Source organism: Lepus europaeus, chromosome 5 (assembly GCF_033115175.1).
Source record: "Lepus europaeus isolate LE1 chromosome 5, mLepTim1.pri, whole genome shotgun sequence".
NCBI classification, from domain to species: domain Eukaryota; kingdom Metazoa; phylum Chordata; class Mammalia; order Lagomorpha; family Leporidae; genus Lepus; species Lepus europaeus.
Window position 1 is genome coordinate 141,546,390 of NC_084831.1, and position 21,006 is coordinate 141,567,395.

Below are 21,006 nucleotides of genomic sequence, written 5' to 3' on the forward strand. Positions count from 1 at the left end.
TGCAGGAGCACAAAACTGGGACCATCTTCCGCTGCTTTCCCAGGTGCATTAGCAGGGAGCTGGATTGGAAGTGGAGAAGTTGGGACTTGAATCACTGCCCATATGGAATGCCTGCGTTACAGGTGACAGCTTAACCCACAATGCCATAATGCCTGCCCCAAGTTATAAATATTTTGCCATTCTTGCTTTATGTCTTTCACCAACTTAACCCTTTTTAAAATATATTTTTGAAGTAATGTTTTAAGGTTTGTGACTGAAAGAGGGAGGGACAGCAAGCTTCCAGACACTGGTCCACTCCCGAAATGGCTATCATAGCCAGGTCTGGACCAAGAAGAACCAGAAACTCCACCCTGGTCTCCCATATGTGTGGCAGGGACCCAAGTACTTGGACCATCTTCTGTTGCCTTCCTAGGTGCGTTAGTAGGAAGCTGGATCAGAAGCAAAGGGGCTGTGGCGTACCAGATGGAGCTGCCACCTGCAGTGCTGGCATTCTATGTGGGCGCTGGTTCATATCCCAGCTGTTCCATTTCCAATCTGGCTCTCTGCTATGGCCTGGGCAGGGGGGACAGTGGAGGGTGGCCCAGGTCCTTGGGACCCTGCGCCCGTGTGGGAGACCCAGAGGAGGCTCCTGGCTCCTGGCTTCGGATAGGCGCAGCTCTGGCCGTTGCGGCTGGTTGGGGAGTGGACCCGCTGGGAGATCTCTCTCTGCCTCTCTTTCTCTTTCAAATAGATAAGCGAATCTTTTTTTTTTTTTTTTTTTTTTTTAATTTTTGACAGGCAGAGTGGACAGTGAGAGAGAGGCAGAGTGGACAGTGAGAGAGAGACAGAGAGAAAGGTCTTCCTTTTGCCGTTGGTTCACCCTCCAATGGCCGCCGCGGTAGCGCGCTGCGGCCGGCGCACCGCGCTGTTCTGATGGCAGGAGCCAGGTGCTTATCCTGGTCTCCCATGGGGTGCAGAGCCCAACCACTTGGGCCATCCTCCACTGCACTCCCTGGCCACAGCAGAGAGCTGGCCTGGAAGAGGGGCAACCGGAGATAAGCGAATCTTTAAAAGAAAAAAGAAAAAGCAGAGCAGCTGGGACTTGAACCAACATTAGATATAGAATGCACATGTTATAAGTGGTGGCTTAATCCATTGTGCCAACACTGGCCTGGCAAATTCTGGTTTTGTTAGTTTGTAAATGTATTTATTTTTATCCTTATTTTTTTTTTTAAGGTTTTATTTATATTTATTATTTGAAGAGTTGCAGAGGAGAGCCAGAGTCAGAGCGAATCTTCCATGTACTGGTTCTCTCTCCAAATTGCTGCAACAGCTGAAGCTAGGTCAGGCTGAAGCCAGGAGCTTCCTCTGAGTCTCCCACCTGGGTATAAGGGCCCAAGTACTTGGGCCATCTTCTGCTGCTTTCCCAGGCACATCAGCAGGAAGCTGGATGGGAAACAGAGCATCTGGGTTTGTACCGGCACCCATATGGGATGCCAGCACTGCAGGCGATGACTTAACGCTCTATGCCACAGCGCTAGTCGCTATTCTTATTCTTATTATTATTTTTTTTTTTTGTCAGGCAGAGTGGACAGTGAGAGAGAGAGACAGAGAGAAAGGTCTTCCTTTTTGCCATTGGTTCACCCTCCAATAGCTGCTGCCGGCACATCACGCTGATCCGAAGCCAGGAGCCAGGTGCTTCTCCTGGTCTCCCATGCGGGTGCAGGGCCCAAGGACTTGGGCCATCCTCCACTGCCTTCCCGGGCCATAGCAGAGAGCTGGCCTGGAAGAGGGGCAACCGGGATAGAATCCAGCGCCCCGACCGGGACTAGAACCCGGTGTGCCGGCGCCGCAAGGTGGAGGATTAGCCTGTTAAGCCATGGCACCGGCCCCTATTCTTATTCTTAAGTAATCTGCAGAGAAGAGTAGTCTGCATCAAAGTGTTAAAAAATATTAATAGTACAGTATTTTAAAGTTGAAAATTTTATACATTCAAAGGAAGTGATAAGATAAGCACTATCTTAATTTTGTATACTGTTTATTAGGTGACTGAATTATTTTCACATGCATTTTTTCCCTGTAGATTCTCACAGAATTTGAGATGTTTGCTTATAGGTAAACAGGAGAAATAAATGGGGTAGGGGCCGGAGTTGTGGTGTAGTGAGTAAAGCCACAGCCTGCAATTCTGGCTTATCACATGGGTACTGGTTTGTGACCCAGCTGTTCCTCTTCCGATCTAGCTCCCTGCTAATGGCCTGGGATAAGCAGCAGCAGATGACCCAAGTGTTTGGGCCCCTACACCCTCCTGGGAGACCTGGATGAAGATTCTGACTGTGGCTTGGCTCAGTGCTGCCATTGTGGACATGTGGGGAGTGAATCAGTTGATGGAAGATCTCTCTCTGTATAAATAAATGAATCTTTTAAAAATGGGATAAATATTCTTTGGGTTCTATACAGTTTCCCTAGTATCTGTTATTTATGTAACCTCATACATGCCATTTTTATCCCTTTATCTTTAAACCTTTTTTTTTTTACAAATATTCAAATTTCTATAACACAAAGTCTTATTACAGTAACTTTTAGTTTAAAAGAATTTTTTATTAACTAGTATTCTTAATTCTTTCCAACATGTCAGATAACACATCTCCTTAAGATAACTAAGTCTTTGGTCTGACACATTAATATACAATTGATAATTTAAGTTAATGTAAAAGTTCATTATTTTTTAATCATATTCCTGAAGAATAAGTGATAAATCTGTGAATAACAGTCCATTAGATTAACATTTCATTTGTATAAAGGAGAAATGGAAAAACTCATCATATTCAAGGCTAGACTTCTGCCTAGGACTTGCTAAGTTTTTCATGTATATTTGTCACTTCACTGCACTATGCAGCTTGAGAGGGAAGGTAACTGAATTTTCCTATCTTTTACTTAATAGCTGAAAGAAGTAGAATTCTAGAATAGAGCAATAGATTTCACTGATCACACACTGAGCACAGAGAAAAATTAGCATATTTTCCCAATTTAAAAACTTACAAATTACTTACATGTAATATACATTTTATGTGATAAAATACAGAAATAAAAATTGAAAAATGACGAACTATTGATAAAATGTTCAAAGTAATAACACTAGTTAGTGAGAGACCACATAGGTGTGTGGGTGTGAACAGTAATGTGATCCAATGGAACTGAACTTGATTGGCAATTAGACTGCCATCGTTTTCAATTTCATAATGTGGCTAAAGGGCAAATACTGCAGAAAAGCTTTTAGTTTGATGACTTTTTGCTGTCTGCGGCCAGTTGGTTTTCCTTTACTCCTCAAACACAGCGGCTCCTGTACAAGGATTTATTGTTTATGAGGAAAACAGTCTCAGGAAGCAACTCTATGAGAGTGAGGAAGTGGGAGGAGGGAGGCACCCAAGCAAAAAACTGTGTTAATGAAGAGATCATCACTGTAAACAACTGGGACTCCATCCTCCTGGGGCCACTCCGAGAAACACGCGCATTCTTCAAAATGAACATGGGAAATGTTCAGCAAAAGAAGTTTCCTTTGGTGCTAAGAGCTTTTAAATTCATGTATAGATTTTTTAAAAAAATTTTTTTTTTTGACAGGCAGAGTGGACAGTGAGAGAGAGACAGAGAGAAAGGTCTTCCTTTGCCGTTGGTTCACCCTCCAATGGCCGCCGCGGTAGGCGCGCTGCGGCCGGTGCACCGCGCTGATCCGATGGCAGGAGCCAGGTGCTTCTCCTGGTCTCCCATGGGGTGCAGGGCCCAAGCACTTGAGCCATCCTCCACTGCACTCCCTGGCCACAGCAGAGCTGGCCTGGAAGAGGGGCAACCGGGACAGGATCGGTGCCCTGACTGGGACTAGAACTCAGTGTGCCGGCGCCGCAAGGCGGAGGATTAGCCTAGTGAGCCACGGTGCCGGCCCATGTATAGATTTTTTTTATAATGTACCTTTTCCCTGAATTTCTTGAAGATTCTTTCCATGAATGGACTTCAAAATCTCTTTGCAACAAAATAAACTTGTTTTAATTCCATACACATTTTGAAGTACGCTCATAACTCAGTGTCCTCTCACTTAGGGCCAAGGGAGCTGGGGTTTTTATATACCAAATTCTGCCCCTCATAGGGTTAAGGATTGTCTAGACTGCAGCCCAGCAAGCACTAGCATCCAGAAGACACCCTAAGCAGCCCTGATTGGGAAACTATGAGTGAGCCAGAGCACACAGGTGGGGCTATGCCCACATTAGGAAGAACATTATCTGTAATTGTGGCTTCATTGCAGGATTAAAAAAAAAAAAAAAGGCCATCCTCCACTGCCTTCCCGGGCCACAGCAGAGAGCTGGACTGGAAGAGGGGCAACTGGGACTAGAACCCGGGGTGCTGGCGCCGAAGGCGGAGGATTAGCCTAGTGAGCCACGGCGCCGGCCATTGTATATCTCTTAAGGTATATGTTCCCCATTCTGGCCACTCAAGATGGACATGATTTGATTCATTTCAAGATATGTCTGATTATTCTGAACAGATAACAAAATGTTAGTAACATATAGTTCTGATATAGTTTCAGCATTGTTTATTACTCAATGAAGAAAAAAATGAGTATTTTTTAAAAACATAGTTACTTAAAATTTTTTTAAAGATTATTTATTTGAGAGGCAGAATTACAGACAGAGGGAGGGAGGCAGAGAGAAGTCTTGCATCTGCTCATTCCCTCCTGAAATGGCCACAATGGCTGGAGCTGGGCCAGGCTAAAGCCAGGAGCCAAGAGCTTCTTCTGAGACTGCCACATGGGTGCAGGGGCCCAAGCACTTAAGCAATCTTCCACTGCTTTCCCAGGCTATTAGCAGGGAGAGGGATTGGAAGTGGAGCAGCCAGGATTCAAATCGGTACCTGGCACCCATATGGGATGCAGGCAGCGGCTTAAACTGCTAAGCCACAATGCCAGCCCCCAAAAATGCGTATTTCAAAACAAATTTCAGAGTTCCTTAAATGGTTATCTTATTTCCTTAAATTTTAAATTATACAGAAACCCAATCACAGTGCAACTCCATCTTAAAATTCAGTGAAACTCAGATCAGAAAGCGCTGACATGTCATAGCTTTTGGTGTTTTCACCAAAAGGCAGATGGCAAGGTAGCTTCTTGTTCCCATCCCTATACAGAAAATACCAGCTCTACAGAAACACTTTCCAAAGTCACATCTTCCTAAAACTATGTGATTAGAAACACATTTAAACTTTCCTAAACAACTACTTAAAATGAATCCCAAAAATATGACACAAGGTTATATAAAAGTCTGTTTTATTTAGGTTGAAATATGTATATTATTTATTTTATAATAGAAACAACAGTTTAATTTATTATCATACAGATTAATCTTCAATAATACAGAAATAGAATAGCCTGAAGTTTTACTGCAGTGGTTTAAGAAATACATTCTGTGTTGAAATACTGTTATATTAACTCCTTCAGAGGGTGGAACTTCAGAATGAAAGCCTGAGACTTTGTAACACTTAGAATCTTGAGACTGTCTTACAAAATACATCAACAAAACTGTACCCCACTTTCTGCAATAATAAAAAAAAGTTTTTTGATGTTGTTACTTTTTAAATGCCGTGACACTAATGAAAACTTGCTGCTGCCTTTGGAGTCATCTTGTTTGGAGAAGAATAGCCTATGCTTTACCAGCTGTTGCCACGCCTTACACAGATAAGGTCTGTAGTCCACCTCTGCATCACAGGGACATTTAAAGGTAGAAGGCTCCTCGGGTGAGTTTGAGGCTTTTTGCATTATACTTTGTGTCGTTGCAAAAAGAACCAAGCGATACTGATCTACAAGTTTCTTTAAGAACTGAGAACATTTCTTCAGAGTAGACTCCTGTAAGTTAACACTTTCTCCTCCATTGACCCTGTCAATCCAGTAAAACACGGACAGGCTATCCAAAATCAAAAGGCAGAGAGAGGGGTGGCTACAAAACATAGTTTCTAGTGAGTACAGTGTGAGAAGTAACTGGGTGCTACTACTGCAGTACACCAAATAAAATCTTCCAAGGCAGTATTTTATGATGTCTTCGGAGCTCTGGGAAAGTCTATGCTCAAGGATTGTAACAAGCCGAAGCATATCAAAGTGGTAATCTGTGTCAATAAATAGGACTTCTATTTCCAGTCCACCTTCTGATTTTGGAAGTATACATCGTGCTGTTAAATGGTAAAGCATTTCTGTTTTTCCTGTTCCTTCTGGACCATGAAATTCAAGAATGTCACCTGTACAAAATTTAAAAATGTCAGTCAAATGCAGCAGCACAATAGTTGGCTACAAAATGAAGTCTGCCAAAAAGACATTTACTGGAATGTGAAAGAAAATTTAATCTTCTTGCCAAAATGGGTCTGGTATAGCCAGATAAGGCAGATACAAATAGATAAAAGGAGTCCTCTGAGAAAAGGGTCAACTATTAAATAGCACCAAGAAAACTTAAAAAACATTGGTAAGACTGAAAGGAACCTAGGAGAATCTCTTGAGAATGGGTTCCTGTGTACTTACATTTAAATACTCATACTGGCGAGTTAAGAATAAAGTGCTACAGATTTTTTTTTAAAGATTTATATATTTATTTGAAAGAGTTACAGAGAGACAGAAGGAGAGGCAGAGAGAGAAAAAGAGGTCCTCCATCCACTGGCTCACTCCCCAGATGGCCACAACAGCTGAAGCCAGGAGCCAGGAACCTCCTCCAATTCTCTCATGCAGGTGCAGAGGTCCAATGACCTGGGCCATCTCCACTGCCTTCTCAGGCCATAGCAGACAGTGGATCGGAAGTGGAGCAGCTGGGACTTGAACTGGCGCCCACATGGGATGCCAGCACTGCAGGCAGCAGCTCCACCCTCTACACCACAGCGCAGGTCCCAGTGCACAGATTTAATACTGTGCACGCCATTCTGATGGTTGATTATACCTTATCCATTCTCCCCTTTATCCTAAAGTATAAAACCCAAGTTGGAAGTATAAGGCAATATGTCTACCTTGAAACTAATTTTCTGAGTCTCACTTGCAAAGAGGAGCCAACAGGTAACAAAGTTGTAGCCAATGAAACATGTTTGTTAGTGATTTCTAAGTCTCTGTCTTAGAGTCAAGTTTTGTTTTGTTTTGTTTAATTTATTTTATTTATCTAAAAGGCAGAGTTACACAGAGAGAGGGAGAGACAGAGAGAAATCTTCCATTCACTAGTTGACTCCTCAAACGGACAAAAGGGCCAGGGCTGGGCCAAGCTAAGGGCAGGAGCCAGTAACTCCATCTGGGTTTCCCACATGGGTGGCAGGGGCCCAAGCACTTGTACCATCTTCTTCTGCTTTCCCAGATACATTAGCAGGGAGCTGAATCAGAAGTGGAGCAGCTAGGACTCAAACAGGCACCCATAAAGGATCCGGACATTGCTTAACCAGCCATGTTAAGTGACAGCTTAAGTGGCCATGCCACAGCGCCAGCCGCCAAAGGGTTTATTTCAAGAAGCTTGCAGTCTTTGGAAATGAGAGCTCTCTTGATCCAAAACGTGTGCTCTTTCCCTAGGTTTTTCTTTTCCATACAGGTGCCACTTCTGCCCTGTTGCTTCCTTTCCTAGAGGAGAAGCAGCCATCTTCAAACAGCAAGCATGAAATAAAAGACGATACAACTTACAGATGGTGGAGCAAGAACAGAGAAGACGCCCAGGGCTTTGACGACAGTGTGGAGCCCAGCAGCAGCTGTGTCGTCTGCCTCTGTATCACTTACTTGCTGAGGACAATAAGCCTGTATCTGGGGAAGCCACTCAGCTGGTTCTGTTAGGGTTTCTCAATATCACTGCCATTGTGACTGGAACAATTCTTGAGTTTGCAGATTCACACATTTTAGATGATGAGTACCCATGGCTCTTGGACTCTATGTGCCAGTAGCACCTTCCAACTGAAAACAGCCTTATCCATTTCCAAACTGCCTTCAGTTATTCTTTGCTATTTGACTATCTCTTGGAACTGTTATTTGGCTACATTGTAAGTTATTTTCCTAGCATTTAAATGAAAGTCAGCAACTCTGAACTTAACATCTAATCTCTATGAATTCCAGTAACTCTCTTTCATTGAAGATAGCACAAGCTAAATAAAACACCTGAGGAAAGTGCCCCGTTTCTAGAGCTTTCCAAAATCTAAACAGTGGCATTCCAATTCTTGCAAGTGTGAACCACCTGATTGGAAACACCATGTTAAAAATGCAGATCCATGGGCCCAAACCAAATCACAACCTAAGCATTCCATTATTTACTATTATTACAAATGATTATATGTTGGAATATCCACAACTACAGTTTCCTGTCACTTAACCAGGAGGCATACTCTAAGAAATACACACACTCACACTTTATTTATTTGAAAGGCAGAGTGACAGGAAGAGACTGAGATAGAGAGAGATGGAGAGACAGAGAGACTGAGAATTTTCCAACCCTAAATGACTGTAAGTCAAGTCTGGGTCAGGCTGAAGCCAGGAGCCTGGAACTCCATCTAGGACCCCCACATAGGTGGCAGGGGCACAAGTACTTGGGCCATCTTCCACTGCCTTCCCATTAGCATTAAAAAAAAAAGCTGGATTAGAAGCCAAGAAGCTGGGACTTGAATTCACACTGATATGGAATGGCAGTATTTTAAGCATCAGCTTAACCCACTGCACTACAACACCAGTCCTCTCATATTCCATTATAATAGAGTTATAAAGCTTGAGCCAATTTCCATTGTAATCTAACATAGAACTTATAATTCTAAATTCACATTAAAAAGAGTTTTAAAAATTATTCTAGGAGTTCGTGTTATGGTACAATTAGCTAGGCAGCCACTTACACCACTGGCATCCCATATGGGCACTCATTCAAGTCCTGGCTGCTCTACCTTCCATCCAGTTCCCTGCTAGTGGAAAGCAGGGAAGATGGGAAAGCAGCAGAAGATGGCCCAGGTCTTTGGGCCCCTGCACCCAAATGGAACACCTAGATGGAGTTCCAGGCTCTAGGCTTTGGCTTGGCCCAGCCCAGCCCTGGCTATTGCTGCCATTTGGGGCATGAACCAGTAGATAGAAGAGTCTCTCTGCCTCTCTCTATAACTCTGCTTACAAACAAATAAATCTTTTAAGACAAATGAAGGAGTACATATATTATTAATATTACAATTATCCAGGCACCAGTGTTGTGGCATAGTGGGTAAAGCCAACTCCTGTAACGCCAGCATCGCAAAAGGGCATTGGTTCAAGTCTGGGCTAACCCAGTTCTATCCAGCTTCCTGGTAATGTACCTGGGAAAAACATCAGAAGATGGCTCAAGTGTTTGGGCTCATGCCACCCACTTGGGAGACCAGATGAAGATCCTGGCTCCTGGCCATTGTGGTCATATGGGGAGTGAACCAGTGGATGGAGGATCTGTATCTCTTTCTTTCTGTAACTCTTTCAAATTAATTAATTAATCTGTTACAAAATGAAACAAAAACCAATTATCCATGGATATACAATGACTAAATAGTATTCAGCCTAGATGGTCAGTTTACCTATGCCACTATAATCATGAGGAGATAAGGTGAATGCCTTCACCCCATAAATGACTTTCACTGCCCTGTATTATAGAAACAGAATGCATTAAATGTACCAGATGAAGAAGCGTTAGTATACAACCACTATTAAAAGTAGTGAAGAAAAGTTACATCTGAAAGTGGTGTAGAACCTGAGCTATAATTAGTAATCCAATGGTAGTTTTTTCACTTGATGTTGCTATATGGGCAAAATGTTGAAATCTTTACCTAATATATACTAAACTGATCTTCTGTATACAAAGAGAATTGAAAATGAATCTTTACATGAATGGAAGGGGAAAGGGAGCAGGAAAGGGGAGGGTTGCGGGCGGGAGGGAAGCTATGGGAGGGGGGAAGCCATTGTAACCCATAAGCTATACTTTGGAAATTTATATTCATTAAATAAAAGTTTAATAAAAAAAAAAAAAGAATAAACAAAATTTTCAATAAAAAAAAAAAAATCTGAGGTAAGTGTATGGATTCCTCAAGTCCTTGGTTTGGCATGAATGAAGCTGAAGGCTAAATTCATGGTTAACTTCCGGGCCGGCATCGCTGCTCAATAAGCTAATCCTCTGCCTGCAGCGCCAGCACCCCAGGTTCTAGTCCCAGTCGGGGTACCAGATTCTGTCCCAGTTGCTCCTCTTCTAGTCCAGCTCTCTACTGTGGCCCGGGAAGGCAGTGGAGGATGGCCCAAGTCCTTGGGCCCTATACCCGCATGGGAGACCAGGAGAAGCACCTGGCTCCTGGCTTCGGATCAGCGCAGTGCGCCGGCCGCAGCATCCATTGCGGGGTGAACCAACAGAAAAGGAAGACCTTTCTCTCTGTCTCTCTCACTGTCCACTCTGCCTCTCAAAAAAATAAAGAAAAAAAAAAAAAAAGAGGTTAACTTCTTTATACCACAGCAGGTATAAAGAAGTCACTGAATTTAGTTTTTTAAGCATTCTTTTTTTTTTTTAGAAACTTAATTAACTTTGAAGAACCAAAGACACAACTATAGCTTATAACAATATCCTCCACTTAATACACTAAAACTAAGTAAAATCCTTATTATTAAAAAAAAAAAAAAGTCACAGATAATAAGTTACACCCAGGGACTGGCATTGTGGTACAATGGGTTAAGTTGCTGCCTGCGATGCTGGCATCACATAAGGGCCAGTTCCAGTCCCACTGCTCCACTTCTGATTCAGCTCCCTAGTAATATACCAGGGAAAGCAGAGAAAGATGGCCCAAGTACTTGGACCCCTGTACCCCAGGTGGGAGACCTGGATGAAGCTCCTGGCTTTGGCTTGGCCTAGTCCTGGCTGTTGCTGCCATTTGGGAAGCAAACCAGTGAATGGAAGATGTATCTGTCTCTCCCTCTCTCTGTAACTCTGCCTTTCAAATAAATAAATAAATCTTAAAAAAAAAAATACCCCAAAATATGCAAACTACACATATTATTAAGGTCCTTGAATTGACTCTCGACAAATATTTTTAATAGTGAATTGAAATCAGTTTTACTGCTTTTATGAATCCTACTGCTTAATTGTTAAGATAAAAAAATCACATTCAAACATGTTCTAAAGAGAGGATATAGTCTTTTAAATTTTATTTGAAGTCATTATCTCACGTTTGTGAGCTGTTACAAAAAATAGCACCCTTGTCCAGCCTAAGTACTGAATTTGACAACTTGTAGTAAAAAAAAACAATCTCTACCATTTGGCACTTGAAAAAATTAAACTAAATCAGAAAATCTGGATGGTTTGGCCTTGACAGTTACTCTTACAAATAAGGAGTTTGGGTAACAGATTGTCGAAAAGAGTTTATGAATCTAAAGATCCTTCAAAATTAGGAAAAGAAAGAAAAGCCAAAAAATACTTCATCTTAGTATCAACCAACTATATAACAAATATGTTGAATTTGCACATTATAATCAGTACAGTACTGAAGATGTAATGAATATGTGGTACTGAATAACTGCTATCCAAAAATGTATTTAATATGTTTACAGTAGCATTAGAGAATCCTGTACCCTCTAAATCTCTTATTTCTTCAACTTAAGTTTCCCTGTAACAATTTCTCATAGACCACTCATATTGTTGATATATAATCCTTATAATCCCAGTTTTGTATCTGCTATTGATTAAAAAAAACTAGTTTTACTAGTTATTTTTGTACCCTTAATAAACACTTTTGTTAGTGACTAAACATATTGGTTTTTGAAAGTTTCTGTAATATTCTAATGTAGAACTTGTGTCACAAACCATTTACCATACTAATGTCAGTTTCATACAGCTTGCCTAAATAATATTCTTTCCTATACAGAGAATATAAAGACAGTTCAGTTTTTTGTCCAATATATTTGACAAAATTTGTTATATTTATTTTTTAAAGATTTATTTATTTAATTGAAAGAGTTACAGAGGCAGGAAAAGATAGAGATCTTCCATCAGCTGGTTCATTTCCCAAATGGCTGGGCCAGGCCAAAGCCAGGAACCAGGAGCCAGGAGCTTCTTCTGAATCTCCTACATGAGAGGCAGGGGCACAAGAACTTGGGTCATTTTCTGCTGCTTTCTCAAGCACATTAGCAGAGAACTGGATCAGAAATGGAGCAGCCAGATCTTGAACTGCTGCCCATACGGGATGCCAGCGTCACAGGTGGCAGCTTTACCCACTACGCCACAAATGTTGGCCCCTATCTCTTATTATTGATTACTGGGGTTCTTGCCACTCACGTGGGAGACCTGGATACAGTTCTTGGCTCCAGGCTTTGATTTGGCTTCATTCCTGAGCATTTGAGGAGTGAATCACAGGATAGAATAGATCCCTCTTTGTGTGTTTCTCTCTCCTTGTCACTCTTTCAAATAAATAAATCTTTTTAAAAAATTAAACATAGTATAAATATTTGTAACTTTGTCATCTATAATATTTAAGAAATAACTATTAAGTAATCATTTAAATCAGTAAAATATTAAATGTGTTGATGGGCATATAAAATATAATTGATGAGCATTACAAAAACATAATTTATAGGGGTTGGCACCATGGCACAGTCAGTAAAGCCATTGCCTGCAGTGCCGGCATCCCATATGAGCGCCAGTTTGAGTCCCAGCTGCTCCTCTTCCCATCCAGCTCTCTGCTACAGCCTGGGAAAGCAGTAGACGGCCCAAGTCCTTGGACCCCTGCACCTGAGTGGGAGACCCAGAAGAAGCTCTAGGCTCCTGGCATCTGACTGGCCCAGTTCCAGCCACTGTGGCCAACTGGGGAGCAACTGTGGCTAACTGGGGAGTAAAACAGCAGATGAAAGACTTCTTTCTCTCTCTCTGCCTCTCTGTAACTCTTTCAAGTAAATAATTTTTTTTTTTTTAAAGATACACTATGGAAACAGTAATCAGAGAGCTGATGTGGTTATACTAATATCTGACAAAACAGATGTTTAAGACAAAAATTACTACTAGAGTCAAAGGACTTTTTTGTTGTGAAAAATATATTATATATAAAACTTACCTTCTTAATCATTAAAAATTTTAAGTTAACGTGTGTATGTGCACACACAGAGAGACAGAGACAGAGAGAGAGAGAGAGAGAGAGAGAGAAGTGTCTTACCTTCTGGTTCAGTCCCCCAAATGCCCACACGGCCAGGACTAAGCCAGGCCAAACTGGGAGCCAGAAACTCAATCCAGGTCTTTGACGTTGATGGCAGGGATCCAATTATCTGAGCCATCACCGCTGCCTTCCAGGTCTGCATTAGCAGGAAGCTGGGATCAGGAGCAGAGCTGGGACTCAAACCAAGGTCTTCCAGCACGGGATGTAGGCAGTGCAACTGCTTAATCCATCTTAACTGCTATGCTAAATGCCCACCTCATCCACGCCTTAACCATTTTTATGTGTACAGGTCAGTAGTGTTAACTGTGAAACAGATTTCCAAAACATTTTGCACATCTGAAACTCTGTATCCATGAAATAACTCCTCCTCCTCCGCCCTCTCTCTCCAGTTCCTTTCAGGTAACTACCATTTTACTTTGTTTCTATGAATTTAACTACTCTAGCCACCATGTATGGCACCCAGTTTGTCTTTTTGTGTCTGGCTTATTTCACTTAGCTTAATGTCCTCATTTTCCTTCATGTTTTAGCATGTGACAGGATTCCTTCCTTTTCAAGGCTGAGTAATACTCCATTGTATGAATTTGCCACATTTTTGTCTACATATTCAATTACTGATGGACATCTGGATTGTTTTAACTACTTGGCTATTTGGAATTATGCAGCTGATGAATATGAGTGTGCAAGTGTCTCTTAAAGATCCTGTTTTCAATTCTGGATATATACCCAAAAGAGAGATTACTAGACAATATTTCTATTTCTAAAATTTTGAGAAACCTAAATGCCATCTTCCATTGTGGTTGTACCATTTTACAATCCAAACATTGCACAAGGGTGCCAATTTCTCAAAATCCTCACCAATATTTTTTTATTCTCTTTTTTTAAATAAGTAGCCATCTTTATGAGAAAAGGTGACTAAAATATTTTATAATAATTAGTCAAGCAGCAAAAAGGTGTAACAGTAAATTTATATGTGCTCAACATTATATGAAGCACTAAAATATATGAATTATGAACTGACAGAATTAAAGGGAAAAAGACAATTCAACAATAACACTTGAAGACTGCAATATCCTACTTTCAATAATGGATAGAACTCTGTGTACAAAGTTAACTGAAAATGAATCTTAATGGCGAATGGGACTGGGAAGTGGAGGGGGAGGTGGAGGAGGGGTGGGAGGGCAGGTATAGTGGGAAGAATAACTATATTCCTAAAGTTGTACTTATGAAATTTGTATTTCTTTAAAAATAAATTAATTATTTAAAAAAAATGGGTAGAATTGGCCGGCGCCGCGGCTCAATAGGCTAATCCTCCACCTGCAGTGCCGGCACACCAGGTTCTAGTCCTGGTCGGGGTGCCGGATTCTATCCCGGTTGCCCCTCTTCCAGGCCAGCTCTCTGCTATGGCCTGGGAGTGCGGTGGAGGATGGCCCAAGTCCTTGGGCCCTGCACCTGCATGGGAGACTAGGAGAAGCACCTGGCTCCTGGCTTCGGATCAGCGCGGTGCACCGGCCGCAGCGGCCATTGGAGGGTGAACCAACGGTAACAGAAGACCTTTCTCTCTGTCTCTCTCACTGTCCACTCTGCCTGTCCAAAAAAAAAAAAGGGTAGAGGCCGGCACCGCGGCTCACTAGGCTAATCCTCCGCCTTGCGGCGCCAGCACACCGGGTTCTAGTCCCGGTCGGGGCACCAGATTCTGTCCCGGTTGCCCCTCTTCCAGGCCAGCTCTCTGCTGTGGCCAGAGAGTGCAGTGGAGGATGGCCCAAGTGCTTGGGCCCTGCACCCCATGGGAGACCAGGAGAAGCACCTGGCTCCTGCCATCGGATCAGCGCGGTGCGCTGGCCGCAGCGCGCCAGCCACGGCAGCCATTGGAGGGTGAACCAACGGCAAAAGGAAGACCTTTCTCTCTGTCTCTCTCTCTCACTGTCCACTCTGCCTGTCAAAAAAAATTAAAAAATAAAATAAAATAAAAAAAGGGTAGAACTAAACAGAAGATCAGCAAGGAAATATAGGACTTGAGTAATACTGAAATTCAACCAGTACTGAGACACAGAGAACACTTGATCCAATCATAAGAGAATATACAATCTTCTCAAGTGTACATGAAACATTCTCTAAGAATAATTCATATGCTAGGCCCATTCTCCAATCAGAAAAAATTGGATGGAAACACATTCCAGCAGAAGCAAAAGCTGTTAAGTCTTGTCGTTGCAATGGCTTGTTAGCTGTGACACCAAAGCATAAGCAATAAAAGAAAAAAAACTGGATTTCACTAAAACTTGTAGCTTCTGTGCTTTATTAGACACCAGTGAGTCAAAAGAGGGGTGGACGTCGTGGTACAGTGGGTTAAGCTGTTGCTTGGATGCCCACGTGCCAAATTGGAGTGCCTGGGATGGAGTCACACCTGTTTCCAATCTATCTTGCTGCTAATAAACTTGGGAGGCAGCAGGTGAAGGCCTAAGTATTTAATTTCTGCCACTCCCATGGGAAACCCTGGTTTTGGCCTGGCCTATGCCTGGCTGGTATGAGCATTTAGAGAGCAAATCAGTAGATGGAAGACAGACCTACCTCTTTTTCTTTCTGCATTATGCCTTTTTAAAATAAAATTTTAAAAAACAAAACATAGGGGCCAGCGCTGTGGCACAGGAGGTCAAGCCACTGCCTGTAGTGCCAGCATCCCATATGGGTGCCAGTTCAACTCAGCCTGGACTAGACCTGGTCGTTGTGGCCATTTGGGGAATGAACCAGATAGGGGGTCTCTCTGTGTGTCTCTCTCTGTCTCTCCCTCCCTCTCTCTGTAATTCTGATTTCAAATAATTTAATAAATAAATATTTAAAAACAAAAAGGAAATACTAAAAGAATAAATGAGTACTTAAGAATGTTCCTGTAATTCTATAAATAAATATTGGGTGCTGGGATAAAAGAGAAAAGTAAATGTACAAGGGATCTTCAAAAAGTTAACATAAAATGCATATTATGAAGAAACCATGCACAGATTTCAAAATTTTACACCAAGATAAACTTATCATTGGAGCCAGTGTTGTAGCACAGTGGATTAAACCACTACCTGCAATGCCAGCTTCCCACATGAGCACTGGTTCAAGTCTAGACTGCTCTGCTACCAATCCAGTTCTCCACTACTGTGCCTGGGAAAGCAGCAGAAGATGGCCCAAGTGCTAGGGCCCCTGCACCCATGTGGGATACCCAGAAGGAGTTCCCTGCTCCTGGCTTCAGTTCAGCCCAGCCCCCCAGCTGTTGTGGCCATTTGGGGAGCGAACAGCAAATGGAAGATTCTTTCTAACTACCTTTTAAATAAAATAAATTTTAAAAAATGCATAAACTTATCTTTCAATTTCATTTTTCCACAAATTTTCTGAAGTTCTCAAATTCTGAAGTTACTGTAGATAAGCCAAGCTTATCATCTGACACAGTAGGGATGGGTAAAATTTTCTGTGACTTGTTTCTCTTACGTAATTTCTTGCTAGGGGTATATGTATGTATACAAACATGTGGGAAAAGCTTATTTTATGAAACTTGATTTATGACACTATACTTTTATCTGAGCCTGTGTTTTTACCATGCACAGGTGAATCTTCATCAGCAAACAGGTATGGTTCTATTTCTTTCAAGGAGCTTCTACCTTCAAGTCGGGCAAGCAACTGACAAAAGAAAAATGAGAAAGAAAACACATTACTTAAAAAATATAAAATTCTGACCAAGATGGCAAAATAGGGAGGGAGTTTACTGCTCTATCTAGGGGAAGATAGATTAAAAAAAAGTGTGGCGAGTGCAAGAGTTAGGGAAGAGTTAGGGAGAAAATGGCAGAGGAAGCTCCATGCAAATCAGAGGGACATTGTGGAGGGCATGGATCACAGCAGCCAAGAGCCTCAGCACCAGCTTTGGAGAGAGAAGTGAGATCACAGTGCAGCAGCCCAAGCCACTGGCGATAAAGCTGCAAAAAGGGCCTGGTGTGAGTCTGGCTTGGAACCCCGTTGGGGAGAGTGCACCTGCCAACCTGGAGGGGAAAAGAGGGGGCACGCCTCTCTCTCCCTAACCACCTGGCACCAGTGTCCTGTAACTAGATGGGATGGTGAGCACCATTTTGAACACACACAACAGCTGTGCCAGCTCATGTCTGTGAGCCCAGCAACCAGCAGAGAGGAGATGCCTGATTTTTGGTTTTTTTTTTAAGATTTATTTATTTATTTGAAAGTCAGAGTTACACAAAGAGAGAGAAGGAGAGGCAGAGAGCGAGCGAGATCTTCCATTTGTTTACTCCCCAACTGGCCGCAATGGCTGGAGCTGCGCCAATCTGAAGCCAGGAGCCAGAATCTTCTTCTGGATCTCCCACGTGGGTGCAAGGGCCCAAAGACTTGGGCCATCTTCCAATGCTTCCCCAGGCTATAGCAGAGAGCTAGATCGGAAGTGGAGCAGCTGGGTCTCACCTGCATGACAGACCCAGAAGAAGCTCCTGGCTCCTGGATTCGGATGGGTGTGGCTCTGGCCATTGTGGCCAAATGGGGAGTGAACCAGTGGATGGAAGACTTCTCTCTCTCTCTGCCTCTCCTTCTCTGTGTAACTCTGACTTTCAAATAAATAAAGAAATCTTTAACAAAAAAAACCAAAAAACTTTCCATAACAAACAGAAATTGAAAGAATTTGTCACCACTCGTCCAGCCTTATAAAAGATGCTTAAGGATGTGCTAGACACAGATGGAAACATGGTCATCACTATGAAAGAATGTGAAGGCAGAAAATGTGAAGGCGCTCGTATGGGATGCCAGCACTGCAGGCGACGGTTTAATTGCTATGCCACAGCACCAGCCCCAATGCCTGATTCTAGCTGGGAGAACTGACAAGGGGCCGGAAGCTTGTGACTGTGGAAGCCTTGTGTGCTGGGACTGTGAAAACACTGTGGTTGCATGTGAGGGCACAGGGTGTGGCTGGGTCTTTGGGCAGTCACTGTGGGCAGCTCCATATGCTCAGGGTTCCCTGCTGAGGGTCACTGCTGCAGGATCCATGCTCACACCCAGGACTGCACAGATCCAGTGTGAATGAATATTACACCACTGGGGCTAGCGGCCAGACATTGGTCTCCTTGGAGAAGAGAGGTAAGCATGAGACTATAACAGTGCAGACTCCTCTCTGATATAAAAAAAAGAAGAAGAAGAAGAAGAAGATTTACCATGCCCAATTTGGGTGTCAGCTTGCATACTCCCCTCACCCTAGAGCACTGAACAGAGCGCCCTGGCCACACCCAGCACAGGCCTCAGGGTATTCACTGAAAGAGCGGACACTCCACTAATCCACAGAGGTATAGTCCAAAGATAAAAGCCATCACAGGGAGAAAAAAACCAACAAGTATCTCCACAAATGCTGAATAATAAATGCAACAATTCAAGAAACAAGAATAAGGAAGACAACATGATGCCTTCAAAGGAACACAATACTTCAACACTAGAATGTGAAAATGAAGAGATTGAAGAAATCCCAGAAACAGAAATCAAAAAAATTGTGGGATTACTTAGAAGTAATCAGAAGCAAATCCACAAATTAAAGAAATCCATACATGACATGAATGAACATTTTTCCCATGAAATTGAGATTTTAAAGAGAAATCAAAATGAAATATTGGACACAAAGAATAGATCTAATTAAAAATGCAGTGGAAAGCCTTAGCAACAAACTCAGTGATGCAGAAGAAAGAATACATGAGACAGAACACAAATCTGAAAATTTTACAGTCAGACCAAAAAAAGAAAAAAAGAAAAAATTAGAAAACTAAAAAACAGCGTTGGAGATTTATGGGATACTATCTGTTAATAAAATGGCAGTCTTATCTATGGTGCGATCTACACCCTGAACACCATCCTAGGCTCTAGTCCCCACCACCATGGCTGGAAGCCAGGTGACCTCATGGCCCAACCACCAGTGTCCACCCCCACCCTAATGGGATTTGCTGCTCCTATTTCCCTGCCCACCCCCAGCAAAGGTTTAAGCGGACCTGTTCCTGAACACGTGGCTCTTTTTTTCTCTCTGTCTCTTGATCTCTCTTACACTCTCCTCCTCCCTCTTTTCTTTCTTCACCCAGTCTGTTGGGTTTCCCCCAATAAACCCTTTCCCTTACTCCAGTGTTTGGTATGTTCTATAGTGGCCTTACACTACCAAACGACCCAACGTAAGGGTCTTAGGACTTCCTAAGGTGTGGAAAGAGAGAATGGATTAGAAGGCTTTCTTAGTGAAATAATTACAAAAACTTCCCTAATTTGGAGAAAGGGACATTCAAGTACAGGAAGCACACAGAACCCCTAATAGACATGACCAGAAATAATCCTTAATACAACATATTGAAAAATACTCTCCACAGTAAAACATAAAGAAAAGATTCTGAAATGCAGACAAGAGAAATGCCAGGTTACTTTCAGATGATCTCTTATTAGACTCACAGCTGACTTCTCATCAGAAACCCTACAGGTTAGGAGAGAATGGAAACATATATTCCAAGTCTTAGAAAAAAACTGTCAACCCAGAGTACTGTACCCTGCAAAGCTCTCATTTATGAATGAAAGTGAAATAAAGACCTTCCAGGGCTGGCACTGTGGTGTAGCAGGTAAAGCTGCTGCCTGCAAGTGCTGGCATTCCATATGGGTGCCGGTTTGAGACCCGGCTGCTCCACTTTCAATCCAGCTCTCTGCTATGGCCTGGGAAAGCAGTGGAGAATGGCCCAAGTACTTGGGCCCCTGCATCTTCATGACAGACCCAGAAGAAGCTCCTGGCTCCTGGATTCGGATGGGTGTGGCTCTGGCCATTGTGGCCAAATGGGGAGTGAACCAGTGGATGGAAGACTTCTCTCTCTCTCTGCCTCTCCTTCTCTGTGTAACTCTGACTTTCAAATAAATAAAGAAATCTTTAACAAACAAAAAACAAAAACAAAAACAAAAAACAAAAAACTTTCCATAACAAACAGAAATTGAAAGAATTTGTCACCACTCGTCCAGCCTTATAAAAGATGCTTAAGGATGTGCTAGACACAGATGGAAACATGGTCATCACTATGAAAGAATGTGAAGGCAGAAAATCTCTCATTAAAAGTACAAAGAAAATCCAAAGTAAACAATAGGAATATTTATGGGAAAATGGCAGAGCCAAGTTGTTACTTATCAATAGTCACCTTGAATGTAAATGGCCTCAACACTCCAGTTAAAAGATACAGACTGGGCCGGTGCCACGGCTCACTTGGCTAATCCTCTGCCTGCAGCACCGGCACCCCAAGTTCTAGTCCCGGTTGGGGCACTGGATTCTGCCCCAGTTGCTCCTCTTCCAGTCCAGCTCTTTGCTGTGGCCTGGGAGGGCAGTGGAGGATGGCTCAAGTCCTTGGGCCCTGCACAGTGCGCCGGCTGTAGCGGCCATTTGGGGGGTGAACCAACGGAAAAAGGAGCACCTTTCTCTCTGCCTCTCTCTCACTGTCTAACTCTGCCTGTCCAAAAAAAAAAAAAAAAAAAAAAAAAAAAAACCAGACTGGCTGAATGGATTAAAAAAAAAAAAATCAAACCCATCTATTTGTTGCCTAAAAAACCATATCTCACTAACAAATATACATGCAGACTGAAACTAAAAGGATGGAAAAAGAGATTCCATACTAACAGAAACCAAAAAAGAGCTGACATAGCCATCCTAATATTGGACAAAGTAGACTTTAACACAAAATACTGTTAAGAGAGACAAAAGAAGGGTACCATGCAATGATTATGGGATCAATTCAACAGGAAGATGTGACTATAATGAATGTATACACACCTAATTACAGGGCACCTGACTATTTAAAAGAAATGTTAATGGATCATAAGAGACATAGACTCCCATCCAAC

At 42.5% G+C, this 21,006-nt stretch overlaps 1 protein-coding gene across 10 annotated transcripts in view; it reads right to left on the reverse strand.

Annotated features, from left to right (window-relative positions):
• The window catches only part of XRCC2 (X-ray repair cross complementing 2), a 169,183-nt gene that overhangs the window by 125,718 nt on the left and 22,459 nt on the right, over positions 1 to 21,006 (reverse strand). For 5 of the 10 annotated variants that reach the window (XR_009865977.1, XR_009865979.1, XM_062192894.1 and 2 more), the window contains one exon: positions 16,716 to 16,797. Coding sequence is in view for 7 of the 10 variants with exons in the window: in XM_062192894.1 (XP_062048878.1) it covers positions 16,716 to 16,797 (82 nt within the window). In the remaining 3 variants the exon portion in view is untranslated. Of the gene's footprint in view, positions 1 to 5,286; positions 6,250 to 13,140; positions 13,293 to 16,691; positions 16,798 to 21,006 lie in introns of those variants that run through there. The other 5 variants (XM_062192889.1, XR_009865978.1, XM_062192888.1 and 2 more) reach the window with 5 other exon arrangements.